Below are 17669 nucleotides of genomic sequence, written 5' to 3'. Positions count from 1 at the left end.
TATATATATATAGAAGGGTTTCTATGAGATCTCACTTATTTAGGTGAGATTGTGAGATTAAATCTTGTGCATTAATCTAATAAATTTTAATGGTCTAGATCAATCAAGATCAATCGCATTCGCACACACTTAATTATATTAGCACACATTTAATTGCGTTCGCACACACGTAATCTAAACCATTAAAATTAGTTAGATTGATGCACAAGATTTGATCTCACAATCTCATCTAAACACTTTTCATTCCTAAGGTATAGAATTTGTTTTTAATTTTTAATCAGTCACTTTTCGTCGTCGATAAGCTATCATTGTCGTTGCACTTTTTGTTCATTTACTAATAAAACATTTACAACGTGAGTATAGCTTAAGAACAAAAAGTGAGCATAAAAATTTAATAAAAGGACAAAAAGTACAATGCTAAAGATATCTTAAGAATGAAAAGTGAGCATAACCAACAATAAGAACAAATTCTACAATTACCCTATAACTTAAGGATGATAAATACAATTTTCCCTTAATTTGACTATCCAGCGGCCAGCATTAGATAAAGGCCGTGGAAATGCTGCTTTACTGTATAAGAAACTTTATACGGAGTAGTAAAGAATGGTCAAATCGTAATGAAGGTGAAATGAGAGGCTAATTGAAATTTATAGGGAACTGAGGCAATCTTTTATCAACATGAGTAAGGGGTTTCCATGAGCAGCAGCTCCTTCCAACTTCTCAAACATGATTCCGTCCATTCGAGCTTGGATTCCATCACTAGATGCCAACTCATTTAACAATTCTTTCAAACTTCTGTCAGCTCCAGCTAAACTGCTCCCTACACCGCTCAATATTTCTGGCAACGTCGGGGAAGGCTTTGACATCTCAACAACATCAACCTGCAGTTTTTTTTAATCATTAGAAATGCGACGAATACAACGGTTAAGAGTTCCACATCGAAAATGAGTTTATAAGGTCATAGGTTAGACTAGCTAATTGATTGAATTCAATCTTGGCCCATGTTCGGTGTGCTCACACCAACCTGTCTTTCCTGAGGTATGTTGGCCTTTTGTTTTGCTATTGCGACAGCACGAGAAATACCACCAATTGCGTCAACAAGGCCTCGTGAAGCAGCATCATTGCCGGTCCAAACCCTCCCTTGTGCAACCTCTTCCATTTTGTCTACCTGGATGTAAGGACAAGCTATATTTTATTGCACCGGAAATTAAGGTAGTCAGTCGTCTAATGCTATCTGTATGCCTCATCAAAATACCATACACTCATTGATCTTGAAAATGCTGCCTTATCTCGGAATTGTTTGTATGCGTTCTGTGCAGATTTCTCAAATAATTCTGCTTCATCAGGCCTGCAGAAGAAATTTGGCAATATCTCATCACGGAGAGATTTTGGAAAATGCCAAGCAAAAAACGACTCTATTTGAAAGGAACCATGATCATCCAGCAAGATATGCCAGAGCCCAGAGTGAGTATATTGGATATATAAAAGCTGCAAATTTCCTATTTTGAGTAAATCCTAGCCACTGAAGCTTTTCTTCACCTTATCTCAGATGTGTGAGGTAAGAGATGGCACCACAGGCAGCTAAATTAGAGTGAAAAACGGGACATTTCGTTCCCTTTGTTTTTTGGTCTCTCACTAATGCTTAGAAGTTCAGAACTTCATTTTGCATGAAAGAATGACAAAATCCAAGGAGCATTTAGCAAGTAGCAACTGATGGCTGAAACGAACAGGAGGAGGTGAACCAAGAGAGTAGGAAGGTATGGTGCTACTACAGGAAATCCACTAGTAAATTTTCTAGGCACTGTTATCAAATGAAAAAAGACCGACAGATGAGAGAGGGACATATATTATCTACAAGTTTCTGCTGTCTGCTATTTGCCTTCCCAGCAGAATATTAGAGATTCACCTGAATGATCGCTGGTCAGCAGCAGTAAGCTCTGCAAATCTACCCCTTGATATTATCTCCTTGTTGAAGCCAATCTTTTCATATAAATTCCCAAGATTAAACTTCCCTGCAAAATGTTAGGTAAAGCATGAGAGATCCTAGAATAGGACTGCCAACCTTAGAAACTTGTATTCACATGAAAGGAAGGAAAAGAGTAAAGCGAAGGAGTCTGTTGAGCAGGATAAGGGAAGGAGATATTCAAAGCAGAAAACCATTGGGTAGAAAAGAAAAAGGCAACTAAACGACTTCAGAATCCTCATTACTTAAAAGGACCTGAGATCTTAAACAGTAACTAAAACAAAGTCTTGATCCCCTGAATCAAGCTTTGTATGAAAGAACAAATAATGTCTTCAAGATCATGGAAATAACATTATCTCATAATCTGATTAAGTTCACCAACTTTTTCATAATTCTCCAACCAAAGGGGCCATTTGACTCCTCTCAGACTAGGCCATAAAAATAAATATAGTAAATAATACCTCATGCTAAGTCTACTTTCTGTAGATCTTCTGAAGAATCAATTTGGAGCTATCATTTTGTGAATAAATTCATTACTTATCCAGAAGGGAAAAAGCAAAAATATTAACTCATGCAGAAAGTCTAAATATATTTAACGAAAAAAAAAATTGTGATGTAAAGTTAAATTCCATAGATCAATAGTAATATCCATCAGATGGAACATATTCTAGGTAGATTCTGATACTAGCAGAGTTAAGATACACTTTTGATTTAATTAAGAAGCCTGATATCAGTCATTCTCCTTGAAATTTTTCTGATCTGCATTTTCTTTACTCTAATATCAAGCCAAAATGGATTGTATTCCTTCATTTCCATTTGATCAGGATAAACACAAACAGCATTTGAGCTCAATAATATGCCACCATGGGCAGACTTAATCAGTGGGTAGATAGAAGAATAAAATCTTGGATAAATAAACAGCTTTAGTAGTTAACTCACCTGTCACAACTCCAATTGAACCAGTCAATGTAAGGTTTTCTGCCACAATAGCCTGCGCACCCATTGACATATAATATCCACCACTAGCTGCCACATCAGCCATTGATGCAACCACGGGTTTACTCTCTGCCAAAAGTCTGATCTCTCTCCACATTCTGTAATAAAAGAATGTTCAATTAATAAACTATGTATCCTGCATCTCATTATAACTTTTCACTTTTAATTCCTTTAGTCACTTCCCAAGGAATATTAAGCAGTAAAATTAATATTACACCTTTTAGTTCAAACAAAGAAAAGAGCCATTGCAGAAAGAACTTACAAATCAGATGCAAGAGCATCGCCTCCAGGGCTATCAATTCGGATAACAACAGCCTTGTACCTTTTTGATTCTGCTAGGATGTAATTGTTATGAACTAAAAAGAAATTCTTCGCTAGGGGAAATGGGAAACCATGTTGTCCACACAAGATAAAATATACCTCTAGCACTACGAATCTTTTCAATGAACTGCTCTGCTATAATCCCTGAACTTGACACACTGAATGGGCCACGTACACGACTAATGCTTCCAGAGGCCCGAATTACAGCAATCTGGTCTTTATAACCTGCGAGGCCCAGAGTCCATCTCCTAACTCGAGAGTATTTCCTGTAATCAGCAGGTGATTATAAGTAAGACATTCAACAAAAGGATGTGAAGTATATACTTCATTACATATTTACATGTGTTTGAATGGCAAGAGAATCAAAATAACTAGTATTGACTTCTTAGTGTCTCAACTTATCAAGAAAAAGGGGACATATTGCAACAAAAAAAAAAAGGATGGTTTCTTCACTTCTTTGTACAAGCCACATCATACCACAAGGATTGAGAAAACTTTGAGAAATGAAATTATTTGTTAAATAATCACTAGTAAAGTATCAAAAGCTCAAAAACCATATACCCAGAAGACAACATTTATCGTCTAACCCTTTTAAAAAATCACAAACAAAACATAAAGGCTGATGACAACTCAAAAAGCAGAGGAACAGAGTCAAAATATGACCTATAATCCACTGTAGGAAGCTTTTTATCCTTTGGAGTTCCCAGACGCTCTTTCAACATAGACATAACCTGAAAGCTCAACATATTAGAGCACAGAAACTACAGTCGAAGAAGACAAAGCTTATTTATTCACATCAATGATTTACTCATTTGACTTGACTGTTAATGGAACAATATTTCTGAAGCAGAAAACTCATCATCATTAAGTGAAAACTGAGCTACACTTTCTAATAAGATTCACCTATGAGTCTATGCCAAAGCAAAACTAGTGACCCAGCATTTCATCCATTTTGCAAGAATTATCTACAGCATTTTCTAATTTACCTGATAAATATTTCTAACTTCTAAGAAGAGGTATACTTGTAAAGACAAGAAATTTATAATTAATGTTAATCTCAAGTCTCAAGGAAAGAACCATAACAGCATCATGTCGTAATTTCATAAAATAAAACATAAGCTGTTCCTGAAGTGTTTCCATTGAAATTTGCTTCACTGCAGCTTTTAAGGATCCAATTTCTGCTCTTTGCAAGGTGAATCCTTAACATTACATAAATTATGGCAAAATACCATGACGCTCAAGTTACTATACCTCATCATCGTACTTGATATCCGTTATCCAGCCATCTTCTTTTAGCCTCTCAACTTGGTAGACTCCTTCGTTAATAAAATTTTCAATATCATCTCTTTTTTTTCCTGCAAACTTTTGAAAGGAATCTGTTATTCTGAAACAATACAAGGGATTAGGTCCCTCTAATAAGTGCCTGACAGAACCCCAGGGATTAGCCTCCCTGCCTAAGTCTTGAATGTACTTCAAAAAAAAAAAATTACCTTTTGTAAGAGAGACTATATCAAGCCAATTGCCATAGATGTTATCAACCAATGCAGTCAGCATCTCACGGTTTTCCTCTGATATATTTTTGCGCATAAGTTGATCACCAGCACTCTTGTATTTACCAATCCTCTGCACTAGTGGCTCAATGCCAATTTTCTCAAGGACACCTGCACAGCAGGTCAAAAGCTTCTTCAAATAAATCACATGTTGGTACTGTAGTTAAATTCTGATCCTGCACTTCTTTCCATTAAAAATAAACATCAACATGCACCTTTATATAAGTGCTTACCTCCCAGAAATGATGCTTGGACAGTGAGACCATATAAAGCAAAATAAGCACTCGGAGGAGCATAAAGCTCTTCACATGCGCAGCCAATATAATACTCTTTTTCTCCACAAGCAGGCGCATAGCCTACGATAAACTTACCTGAACATCAACATATAAACTCAGATTATACCTCCATGATATTATGTTGAATAATTTATTTACCTTGGCTGACATGCATAAAACAAATAACACTACCATATGGAATAAAATGGAAATAGTTCTTAACCTCCCTTCTTCTTCCTCTTCTTCTCCCAAACTAGCCTTTTACCAAGTTCATTTTGTTTTACTCGAGTGGGATTTTTTCCAGTTTTCAGTTCCCTTGGGGCAAATTAAATATTTTATTTTTCTTCCTGTGGAGACTGGAGTTCCTATTGACATCATCACATCACGGTTCCAATACTCCATTGACATATAAGCATAACAAACATCGATTTTCCCATAGAGAGGTATCAAGAATTATGAAGTGTTCAGAGTACCTCACAATAATAGGTACACACTCCTTTTCTCCCTTTTAAATTTCCCATTGGTAAGCAATAACACTTAGATTGCCTCTTGACAATGTCAAGGAGTCAAGGTCTACTTAACTGCATGAACACAACTTCTCAATTACTTCAGACAGAAATTCAAAAATATTGCTCCTGACCTGATTTTCTAAAATCCAATATATGCCTCCGAATTTCTTCAACTTTGCCCCACCCACATGACAGTGGTTCAATGTGCAGGTAGACACCAGAAATCCGGGGATCATATGCAGCCTTTATAAAGTTTTCACAAATTTGAGGCAAAGATAGTCCTGAAGAAAAACGGGTCTGTAACTGATCAGATACCTGTGACAAGAAAAAAGAGGAACAGTTACGAATCCAGTACATTATATTCACATAAATATCTTTTGTGAGATATAAGACCAGTAGTAAACACATTATGGATTCTATTTCTATTTATACTATTGTCTATTGGATTGGATAAAAGCTGAAAATCATCTATGGATATACTCAGTGTTACAATAATCGGTGTAATAAAAGTAGAACCTGGCCGCGCAATTTCATAGTCAAAACGCTGCCTTTCCGCACACGCTGCCACGGAAGCGCAAATAGCAATCTGAGCTTCACAACGAAACTCTTCCAAGCGCCGTACTCTTCAAACACAAATTCTCCAGTCGGGTACTGGTCCTCGCCGGAGGAGCCTCGAGCACTCCCGTCACCGTTAACCTCAGCAGTAGCATCATTCTTCATCTCCTCTTTGGCGGAGGAAAATACACCGTCGTTTTTGGTGTCGATGGCGGAAACGGAGAAGCAGCGGCGGCTGTAGACAGGGGAAGGCTTGGGGAGTGGACTGTAAAGCGGAATCGGAGATAGGTGGACGGCGGAGGGGAGTCGGGAGAGAGAGAAGGTGAAGGAGCGGAGGTGGAGTGACGTCAGACGAGAGGTGGGAAGAAAAAGCAGCTTCGACATCTTCTTATTCTTCTTCTTCTCCTCCTCTCTCGATTGTGTTCAAATGGAAGTGAAGAGTGGAATTAGGAGCTGATGAAACAAAGGCTCGCTGAGCACCACGTCGAGCTGATCAGCCACCAGTCCACGGCTCATCCACATTACGCTCAGTAGATACGTCTACGATTAGTTAGAACGATATATTGAAATTGAATTTTAAAATAGTTCTAACTTTTACAATTTACAATAAACTAGCAAGTAGCAATTCACTCGTGCTATCACAATATATTGGTATGTTTGATAACATTTTTTTTTTTTTTTTGAAAAGGTATGTTTGATAACATAATTAGCTTATCAATTAATTTTAAATTATTTAATTACTATTAATTAGTTGTCTTGATTGAACAATTAATATGAGTATTTGATTAATTAATTTTTTGTAACAATTTATTGTTCCGAAATATTGAAATTCAAAAAGTTGTTTGAAATAAATTTTTTAACAAATCATTTTACATTTAATCAACTATCATCTAACAGTTAATTTATCAAATATTTTTCTATAATTAGCTAATGCTATCAACTAGTCAAACACACTAACACAATCAGCTAACAGCTATTTACCAAACACCCACATTATATATTCATACAAAGTGTTTGGTTAGTGGCTGATCAGCCAAAAATGGCTTATTTGACTCAATTTGGCTGTTTGACCATGAATAAGTTGATTTGGAGTGTTTGATAAATGGCTTATAAAGCTTGGTTGATTGGTCTAATCAGCCAAAATACATAATGCTACTTACACAAGCGTTTCTCATCAGCTTGTTGTGAATTATTTGTAAAATGACTTTTCTATCCATGTAAATCCCTAATCTGAATTCACCTTTCACCTCTGTCATTTCACTCACTTGCATCGACCTCTTTCCATCCGCCTCTTCTCACTTGCGACTACCTCTGCTAAGTGCTTGTTGTCCTTCGCAACTGCTTTCTCCGATCCACCATCTCACACCGGTCGCCACAGCTCTTGTCGGTCCAAGGTGCTCTCCCCAGTCCTCACTATTTCTCTCCAATCGCCCGTCACCATTTCTACTCTCTAAGGTTAATTCATCCCTCCATATATCTTTCCCTCCAATCCACTTGTGTTAATGAAAAATGCCTATTTTTTGTTGGTTTTCTCCCACTGTCGAATTAGCTCATATGCAAAATCAAAGATTAAAATGTGTTTTCTTCTCCAGCAAATGTCATTCGAACAATATTTATTTCTGGGAATATATTTTATAGTTTATGGGTACATATATTCTGGTTTTCTGGGGATATATGTTCTGGTTTTCTAGTGTTCTGTTTTTTTTTTTTTTTTTGAACTGTGTGAATTTATATTTAGACATCAATTGTTATGTAGTGAATTATCTTTAATTGTGATTTATTTAGGTGAGTATTGAATAAATGCAATGCTTAAATTAGAGGTCTTTGTGATTCATATTACCATTTATCTTATATCCCGAAGCAGTATGAAATTTCATGAGTAAACACTAATTTATTATTATGTTACTTAAATGGCACCGAACCGAAAAAAATGTACATGAAGGTTAAAGTGAGAACAACGATGAAAACCAACATGGTAAAGATTCAGGTAGGGTTAGTTGTTCAAAATAACAACTTCACATTCTTTGTGATCTCTGTATACAATATGTTGAGAAAAATTAAAGGGAAAAGCGGTGGGGTAACCTCTCAAAGCTAAGGTTATTGTGGAAGAAGATAGAAGTAGAATTTCAAAAAAATACAAACCTTAAATGGGATAAAGTGAAACTAAAAAAACAAGGTACATTGGATGAGAATTAGATGGGGGGTTTGTGGAAACAACTCAAAGGAAGAGAGACATGATTAGGATGGGATCCTAAGAAGTGAACTATTAGTGCTACTGATGAGTGGTGAGATTTGAAAATTAAGGAAAATTCAAAGTTTGAGGCTTTTCAAGATCGGATGAAGGGTTTGATTTTGAACTAGAAACTAAGATGGGTCAAAATTTTGGTTGTTATGCTCAATGAACACTTAAATTTAGTCCAATATTTGATTCCTCGCAAGGACATTTGCAACATGAAAGTGATGAAGTTTATGCTCCTTCCCCTCCTTGTAATGATACTCCCCATGTTGAACTTGGTGACATGAATGAGACTCATGGTAATGATAATGATTATAATACATGGGATGATGTGTCAGAGTCTATACTTAACCCTCAAGATACACAATTTGAGAAAAGTGAAAAAAAGTAGAGGCAAGAGGGTTTTAGAGGTTAATTCTTTACAAAGTAGTAAGAGTGCAAGGACTGAAACCACTAAAAAAGGAGGAGCAACTGCGACATTGAGTGAGAAACTTGATAGTATGTTACAAATTATTGGAGAAAGAACTAATGTATCTAATGAGGTGAATATGTCACTTATGGATGTTTTGACTTCAATGAAAAACCCAAGTCCTAATGAAAGTTACGGATGCATTGGCAAAATTGTATGTTTTGCCTGATTTTGAATTCGGCACCCCTGATTTTTTTTTTTTTTTTGCTTGCACGCTAATTGAAGATCCAAAAAAATGATTTGTTATCTCTGGATTACCAAATGATAAGGTGAGAGTTGACTACATCAAGTTCTTGTATGAGAAAGAAAACAAGCATTAATGGTTATGCATGGACTATTATGTATTTGGCTTTGGTAGTGTTATGTATTTTTCTTTAGTAGTGGTTATGTATGAACTTTTATGTACTTTCTTATTGTATGAACTATTATGAACTTTTATTGTAGGAAATGTTATGTAATTTACTATTGTTTTATTATGAACTCTTATGTAATTTTTTATTGTATGAACTATTATGAATGTAATTTCTTATTTAATGAACTATTATGAACTCTTATTGTAGGAAATGTGATGTAATTTTTGTTATGAACTGTTATGTAATTTATTATTGTATGAATTATTATGAATTCTTATTGTACAAATGTTATGTAATTTGTTTATGGTTTTTAACAGTATGAATAGGAATTCTATAGTAAATAAACTAATTTGTGTGTAGGCAACAAGACATGGATAATACTGAGCAAATTATGAAAATTATCATAATTAAGGAGTACTTGGACAATGAGGATGAATTTTGGGACTTAGTGGCTTGTATGACCGGGTATATGTCTGTATACTTTTTGAAGCATATTTAAAAGAAGCCATGCATGACTTCATGTTTTAATGGGAGAAAGATGGTAAATGAATTAATGAATAGTAATGAGAAACGATGTTTTAATGTATTTAGAATGAACTCAATTACATTTTGTCATTTATGTGTAGATTTAGAAACCCTTATTCTCCTGAAACATCTCTTTCTGTCTCACAAAACCTCACTTCTTTTTTGGGCGTTTCTTCATATGGTAGCCGTTGGCCTCTGGCCAAAGCTTTGTGCATTTGACAAAGCTTCGTTTCTTGGCCGACGGTCTCCTATTTTCTTTTGTTTTTTGTTTTTTTTTGTTTTGTTTCATAATAAAGTCCACTGTCGGTTCAGCCACCAACTCTTCAAGGAAGTTGCGGTAGTTCCAAAGATTTAAAGTTTAAGGATTCCGTCAGATCTGGATAAAGAAGTTCAAGAGGTGTACTGCTGCTTCGCTTTTCTTTAGTGTTCTGTATTTTTCTCTCGTTTGTGTAATGAGTTTGTTTTCTTCTCGTTTCTTTGACAAGTTCTTTTCTTCATAAGTGTAAAACATATAAGTTGGGCATGGTGTATGTGAACTTCATCCTGGGTGACAAAGATGAGAATGTAAAAGAGCATCTGCATCTCAGCTCGATGGATATATTGTCAATGAACGACAAATGGAAAACATATACTCAGGTGGTGTGCAAGACTTTTCAACCAAAGTTAGTCTTGACTACGTTGCATATCAATTCTTCAATGATATTAAAGAAGCGTTAAATTCATCTAACGAATTCAGCTTCAAATTTGTGAAACAGTCTGCGATTCAAGTTCTTTGTAGCATTGCTAGGGAAGTTGTTTCTATGTCTGACTGTAAGGAATGATATATAGTTCCATCGATCTTATTTGCAATCGCTTCGGCTTATGATTAAATGAATGAGTTCCTTTATTTTCAAAAAAATAGTATGGTTTGAGGGCTTCGAATAGGATCTCAACTTTAGAGAAACTTGGTATATTTGAATATGTGCTTAGTAAGGGTGCTTCTAATAGAGATCCATATTGAGCAAAAGCAAGTCATTTTGAGCCATGCATACGAGTGCCAGCAAGCTATTGAAAATCCTAACTCCTCATACTTTACCTTTCTCCATCTCCGAAATCTATACATGTACCTGCCTAAGTATTTTGGATCAAATTAATGAAATCAAAAGCTAAAGATTAAAGATAATGTTAAGCGCAACTTTATTTCCGTCCAACAATCTTAAATGTTATTGTTGGGACTCAAACCCATCCAACAATCTTAAATGTTATTGCTGGAACTCAAATCTGTGACCTAGCTCTGATACCACTTGTTAGGATCAAGCGCTTACCATTTATGCCAAAAGCTAGAGTTAGTAGCGCAAACTATTGAAGGATACCCCTGCTGAATAGGGGAACACACGTGAAGAAGGTGCACAACAGAATAGTGGAAAGTAGCATAGTCTATCAGTTAGAATTAGCTTCAATTTGTTGAACAAGTATACTAGTTTGTTAGAGTATAACCACGTACTTAACAGATCAGTTAGACTCTTGTATATATATATATATATATATATATATATATATATATATATATATATATATATATATATATATATATATATATATATATATATATATATATATATATATATATATATATATAGGGTTGCAAAAATTGGCCTAGGCGGTGCTAGGCGCCCCTAGGCCTTGCCGTTTTCAGTAGTAGGCGGTGGAAAATTGGCCAGCCGCCTTAGGCGGTCAAAGTCGGCCGAGTCGGTCAAAATCGGTCGGGTCGGTCAACTCGACCGAGTCGGCCGATTTTGACCGAATAAATTGATTTTTTTTTTGGATTTTTCACTCATAACGACGTCGTTTTAAGCGAAAAACCCAATTAAAAAATCGAAATTAATAAACGCACAAAACGCTGAAGTAAACCCTAGCTCCCCAACAGTCTTCACTTCTTCTATTCTTCAGTTGTCCTTTCTCTCTGTATGCCGTTGAACTGAAGTGCTGAAGACCTGAAGTGCGAGTCAAAGCCCGTCAGTCGAAGGTCCGGCGTTAGGCGTCTACTGAAGTGGCGAACTGAAGCTCTAGCGTGCGTCTGCTGAAGTGCCGAACTGAAGCTCCGACGTGCATCTACTGGTCCGATTATGGTCTGCCGTCTGCTACTGCCTACTCAGCCGTCTGCTACTGCCTACTCCGCTGTCTGCTACTGCCTACTCTGTTGTCTGACTGCTGTATGTTTTTTTTGTTGTTAATTTGTTATTTTTGCCGTTAATCATCAATTGTCGTATGCTACGGTTGCTACCAGCTACATTGCTACTTAAGAATTAAGTTATTGATATGTTATTATGTTAATTGTTAAATGTTAATCAATTGTCAATTTGCCGTATTATGATTTATGCATCATTTGTTAATCAAATCAAATTTTCAAATACACTAAGCAGTTAAGCAGTGTGCAGTATCTATAATTCCATATTTGTTTTTTAACTCTTTATTTGGAGAAAATTTCAATTTTGATCCACTGACTATTGCACTTGTGTTAATTGCAACACTTGACTTTCAAAAATGTTAATTTAGTACCTTGACTATGCAATTTCTATCAATTTTGGTCACGCCCGCCAAATGTGACCGGAAAAACTTAAACATTTTTAAATTTTTTATTTAGGGGGGCAAAACAGTCATTTTACGTTAAGCAATTAGGGTTTGTCACCGACGTTGACGGAAAAAGCAGCCGGAGTAGGAGAAAACTAATTCGTCGGCTCTTCAATCTCTGCAACTCAGGTAGATCCATGGTCCACAGCATCACCTTAGCCACAATGGCCAAGGTTTGTTTGAGTAAAGTGTGCTTACTTTTTTGCTGTTAGAATTTGTGGTTTATTTTTATCGAAAGAGTTAGATTTGGAATTTCCCAATTAGATATAAAATGATCGATACAGTTCTTATTATAAGAGACTACAACCTTCATTTTTTTAAAACAAAAATTGGTGGTAGTGATTTTTATATTTATACACCTTCAAATATTTGTGTGATGTTCACAACAATTACCGTAGTGATTATGTATATCAACTTGCTGGGTGGGTGGGTGGGTCTCGCCATGCTTCCGTCTTCGTTAATTTGGCCGGAGGTGTTGAGGAAGAAGAAGCAATAATTTTTTTTTTTAACGTAAAATGACTGTTTTGTCCCCATGAATAAAAAATTTAAAAATGTTTAAGTTTTTCCGGTCACATTTGGCCGGCAATTTGGCCGGCATGACCAAAATTGATAGAAATTGCATAGTCAAGGTATTAAATTAACATTTTTGAAAGTCAGGTGTTGCAATTAACACAAGTGCAATAATCAGTGGACCAAAATTGAAATTTTCTCTCTTTATTTGTTAATTGTTACTTTGTTAGTCAAAATGCATGAATTATGATTCAATGATGAATTGATGATTAGTGATTTAGTGATAGATGTTCGTTGGTGAATTTCGGATTATAAATTTGTTAATTGTAAATGTGAAATGAATTATACATTTATTGTGTAATGTACTAATGTGTATGTTTTTTAGTGATAATGGCTTCATCAAGTGCTTCGGCTACTCAAAGTATTAGATCTTCGGAAATATCCACACTTAAAAGGAGATCAAATGATGTAGGATGGGATTATAGTACCTTAGTTGATGCAAAAAATTTGGACAGAGTAAAATGTTTGTTGTGCGGGAAAGTTTTATCCGGTGGAGTGTATAGAATGAAAGAGCATATTGCTCATATACAAGGAAATGTTGCTCCATGTTCTAAAGCTACTAAGGATGATCAACTTAAGTGTAGGAATGCAATCAATGAAGGTAAGATGAGAAGAAAAAAATAAAAAAGTTAGTGAAGATAATTTAAGAGCCGAGGTGAATATTGATAGTAGAAGTGAGTGTTGACGAGTTGCAAGGGTCTCTTGGATCTACGAAGTCACCACGTTCACTTGGCCCAATGGATAAGTTTGCAAGTGGCATCAATCCCGAACCTTCAATGAATTTAGGAAAGACATTGCAATAACAACGTATTTATGATGCACTATGTAAGGAAATGACAAATAGAGTGAAAGAATATATATGTAGATGGACATATGAGGCCGATATTCCTTTTCATGCATTTGAAAGAGATAGCTTCAAGATGATGTTAGAAGCAGTTGGACAATTCGGTCCCGGAGTTGAATCACCAAGTAGATATGAGATGAGTGAAACATTCTTGAAGAAAGAAGTGGATAAAGTGAAAGAGTCTTTGAAGATACATGAAGAGGAGTGGAAGCAAAATGGATGCTCAATCATGACGGATGCTTGGACCGATAGAAAGAGAAGAAGTGTAATGAATTTGTGTGTGAATTCAACTTTAGGCACCGTTTTCCTTTCTTCTAAAGAATGTTCACTTGATTCACACACAAGTGAATATATTTATGAGTTTGTTGAGCATGTCATTGAACAAGTTGGAGTTGAAAATGTTGTTCAAGTTGTCACGGATAATGCCTCAAACAACATGAGAGCTTCAAAGTTATTGAAAGAGAAGCGGCCAACCATCTTTTGGACTTCTTGTGCCACCCACACGATAAATCTAATGCTTCAAAGCATTGGAAATCTCCCAAGGTACAAGAAAGTCCTTGATCAAGCAAAGGCTTTAACGATCTTTATTTATGCTCATCACAAGACTTTGGCAATGATGAGAACTTTCACAAACAAGAGAGATATAGTGAGGTCTGGTGTGACTAGATTTGCATCTTCATTCCATACTTTGCAAAGTTTAGTCGAGAAGAAGATTGAATTAAGGGAAATGTTTTCTAGCAATGAATGGGAGGCATGTAAATTTTCCAAGATAGCTAAAGGGAAGGTAGCACACACAACCGTAACAAGTTTGGGATTTTGGCAAGGTGTAATGGCATGTTTGAAGGTTTTTGCACCATTGGTGAGAGTATTTCGACTTGTTGATTGTGATAGCAAGCCATCAATGGGGTTTGTATATGGTGAGCTTATGAGAGCAAAAGAGGAAATCAAACATGCTTTGTCCGATGTCCCAAGGAACTATAAATTGATTATTGACATTATTGAAGAAAAAAATGAAAGATAGGCTTGACTCTCCTCTTCATTTGATGTCATATTTGTTGAATCCTTATTATCATTATAAGGATCCATAACTTGATTTGGACGAAGTTGTAGCTGTTGGAGTTGTTGATTTTTGTGATATTCTATTCGTCAATAATTTTGACATGCAAAATAAGATTTTAAGTGAAGAATTGTCAAAATATAAGAAGACAGAGGGGATGTTTGGAAGAAGTATCACAATCAAAGCATGTGAGGTGAATGATGACAACTTTAATCCCGGTAAGTCATTCTTTATTCTTTAATACTTTATTGTTTACTTAACTATATTTATTTATTTATATTTATTAACTATTATGAACTTTGTTTTGTAGCAAATTGGTGGTCAACTTTTGGTACCTCAGTCCCTTTATTGAGAAGAATAACCATGAAGATTCTTTCTTTAACATCTAGTTCTTCGGGGTGTGAAAGAAATTGGAGCACGTTTGAAGGGTTAGTAACTTAATATGATATTTTATTTAGTTTGTTATCAACTTGGTATGTTAATATAAATATGAATTATGATAGTTAATACTTTATTAATCATTATTTAAACTTTTGAATGTTTTTATTACTTGAATTGTAGATACATACAAAGAAGAGAAATAGGCTTGAATTATATCGTCTCAACAATTTAGTTTTTGTCCAATTTAATGCTACTTTGATGAACAAGAACAAGCAAGATAAAAATATTGAAAAGTTGGTTGGTAGTGATGCAAGTTTAATACAAGATTGGATTGTGGAAAATCTTGAGAATGATGAGATTGAGCCGGGATTGGATTGCAACAATAATGCTATGGAAGTGGATGAAGCATTACAACCCTATAGAAATGCTAGATTGAGGGATCTTGATGAAGATAACTTTGAATTGGAAGGGGAAAGTGAGGAGGAAATAAATGAAGTGGAGTTTGAAGATGATGGGCAATGTGTTATTGAGCAATATGGACAAGATGAAGAAATTGGCAATGATCCTATTCAATCATGATTCATGAATCACTTTGGATTTCAAAATTTTAAATTTTGGACTTGAATGTTGAATGTTAATTATGTTGTAAGTTTGTAACTTGTAAGTTTAAACAATGATACTTGGATGTTGTTTCATTAGTTGGATGATTAAATGTGGTATTGTTGTTTGAGTAATTGAGTGTTTGACTTGTTTAGTTGTTTGAAGGAATGTATGATAGTTTATTATTTGGACGTGCTATTTGATTGAATGTTGAAAACAACTTCATTAAATTTGTCAAACTGCAAGTCTACTACTGTTTTATAATTTTCTTTTTTAGAGCCCGCATAGCGCCGCCTAGATTCCGTCTAGGCGCTAGGCACTGCCCGGCCGCCCAACTAGCGCCTAGCGCCTACTGCAACCTTTTATATATATATATATATATATATATATATATATATATATATATATATACATACATACATACATACATACATACATACATACATACATACATGCTTTGTTCGTTTTTTTTTTCATATCAATAACACAAATATTTTTCTCCTTCATTCCTTCTATCTGCAACTTTTCCCATTCAGCCATTCTTCATCCCTTCTACACCTTCCCGTCCATGCACAACTATGGTTGAAATTTTGAAATGGTATCAGAGCGTTAAGGAAAGAAAGTGTGATTCTCTATCATGGCATGGCAAAGCAAAACCTCTATTCCTGGTATAGGGACTTCAGTCCTCCCTATGGCTTCTCCGCAACGAGCATAGAATTGGAGTGTTCCGAACAATCAAGCTGCTTCGAACAAGCCACAAGGATCCCACAACCGAGAAGATGAGCCTAAGATTTAAATTGTGGTCAATCCACAAGACTCCAATAATCCATATCACGCTTCTCCAAGCGAGAATCCTTCGCAAAATCTCATTTCCATTCTGCTGAATGGAAATAACTATTATCCTTGGGAAAGAACCATGCGCATGGCTCTACTGACGAAGAATAAGCCAAAGAAAACAGAAAGAAATTTCCTTGCATAGCGGAGAGCTAACAACCTTGTGTTCTCATGGATCTTGCACTTTGTCATTCCGAGCGTAGATCAAGGAGTTTTGTGGATGGAGACTGCGGAAGAAGTCTAGAATTATCTCAGGAAGAGGTATGGCCAGGGCGATGCTTTCAGAATCGCGGATGTTAATAAAATTGATCATTGAGAAAAAGAATCTTATAAAAACAAAATAACTTTTACTCCCTCATATTGTTTTGATTTATGGAACAATTCATTAGTTCAGGATCTAGTTCTATAGTCATCTCTGAAATTGCATCAAAGTCAAATTGAGTTTGTACTTGCTCTTAGACATAGTTCAGAGATCAGGCGTTTGCTGGAACATGAAGATCGACGACTAGAAGTGAATAACTTGAGAAGTCAAGTTCAGAAGGAAATCCAAGACAGTTTGTTTGAGCTAAATTCAGAAGATCGACTATAAATATCTATAGATGGGACTGATGCAGAAGACAATATTGAGCCTTTTCTATCCGATGATGATGAAGAGGTAAGGGAAGTTGGGAGGACTGGTAAGAAACAAATTGAAGAAGACATTGATGGGCTGAAAATACAGACAATGATGAAGATAGGCAGCAAGCTAGAGGTGATAGTGGATTTGAAGACAGACCACAAACTGGAAGTGATAATGGATTTGAAGACAGACCACAAACTGGAGGTGATAGTGGATGTGAAGATAGGGCTGCATTTTGTGAAGATTATGATTCCGATGACCCACTAAGTTATGAAAGTGAGGATAATTTGAATGATGTTGGTGATCATTCTAGTAAGGTTAAGTTCCCCTCATATAACCCAAAAGTTTATCCACCAATTCTAAAAGCAGGTTTGTTGTTTGAAGATAGCAACCAATTTAAAC

The 17669-nt window shown here is 35.6% G+C and overlaps 2 protein-coding genes across 2 annotated transcripts; one reads left to right on the top strand and one right to left on the bottom strand.

Annotated features, from left to right (window-relative positions):
- Positions 1–410: 410 nt before the first annotated feature.
- LOC109184198 (serine protease SPPA, chloroplastic) lies at positions 411–6756 on the bottom strand. Its single transcript, XM_019334252.1, has 13 exons — positions 6131–6756; positions 5746–5929; positions 5064–5201; positions 4771–4941; positions 4532–4635; positions 3944–4011; positions 3380–3546; positions 3222–3291; positions 2903–3057; positions 1907–2012; positions 1261–1348; positions 1025–1168; positions 411–881 (listed from the first exon to the last, which is right to left on the bottom strand). The coding sequence occupies exons 1-13, from the start codon at positions 6551–6553 to the stop codon at positions 648–650; spliced, it is 2052 nt and encodes a 683-aa protein (XP_019189797.1). The 5' UTR covers positions 6554–6756; the 3' UTR covers positions 411–647.
- A 7009-nt stretch (positions 6757–13765) lies between these two features.
- On the top strand, positions 13766–14797 carry LOC109184098. Its single transcript, XM_019334140.1, has one exon. It carries the CDS (start codon positions 13766–13768, stop codon positions 14795–14797), a length of 1032 nt encoding a protein of 343 aa, XP_019189685.1.
- The last annotated feature ends 2872 nt before the right edge of the window (positions 14798–17669 follow it).

Source organism: Ipomoea nil, unplaced genomic scaffold, assembly GCF_001879475.1.
Source record: "Ipomoea nil cultivar Tokyo-kokei standard unplaced genomic scaffold, Asagao_1.1 scaffold1250, whole genome shotgun sequence".
NCBI lineage: Eukaryota > Viridiplantae > Streptophyta > Magnoliopsida > Solanales > Convolvulaceae > Ipomoea > Ipomoea nil.
The sequence above is the reverse complement of the archived record's forward strand: the minus strand, read 5'-3'. Positions and strand labels throughout refer to the sequence as shown.

What these genes read in the sequence shown, in the direction of transcription:
- LOC109184198 (XM_019334252.1), bottom strand. Translation starts at nt 6,553, where the DNA reads ATGTCGAAGCTGCTTTTTCTTCCCACCTCTCGTCTGACGTCACTCCAC. An exon ending in ATATCAAGTACGATGATGAG is followed by an intron (nt 4,012 to 4,531) that starts GTATAGTAACTT and finishes TTGAGCTTTCAG; the next exon opens with GTTATGTCTATGTTGAAAGA. An exon ending in CATTTTCAAGATCAATGAGT is followed by an intron (nt 1,169 to 1,260) that starts GTATGGTATTTT and finishes CCTTACATCCAG; the next exon opens with GTAGACAAAATGGAAGAGGT.
- LOC109184098 (XM_019334140.1), top strand. Translation starts at nt 13,766, where the DNA reads ATGACAAATAGAGTGAAAGAATATATATGTAGATGGACATATGAGGCC.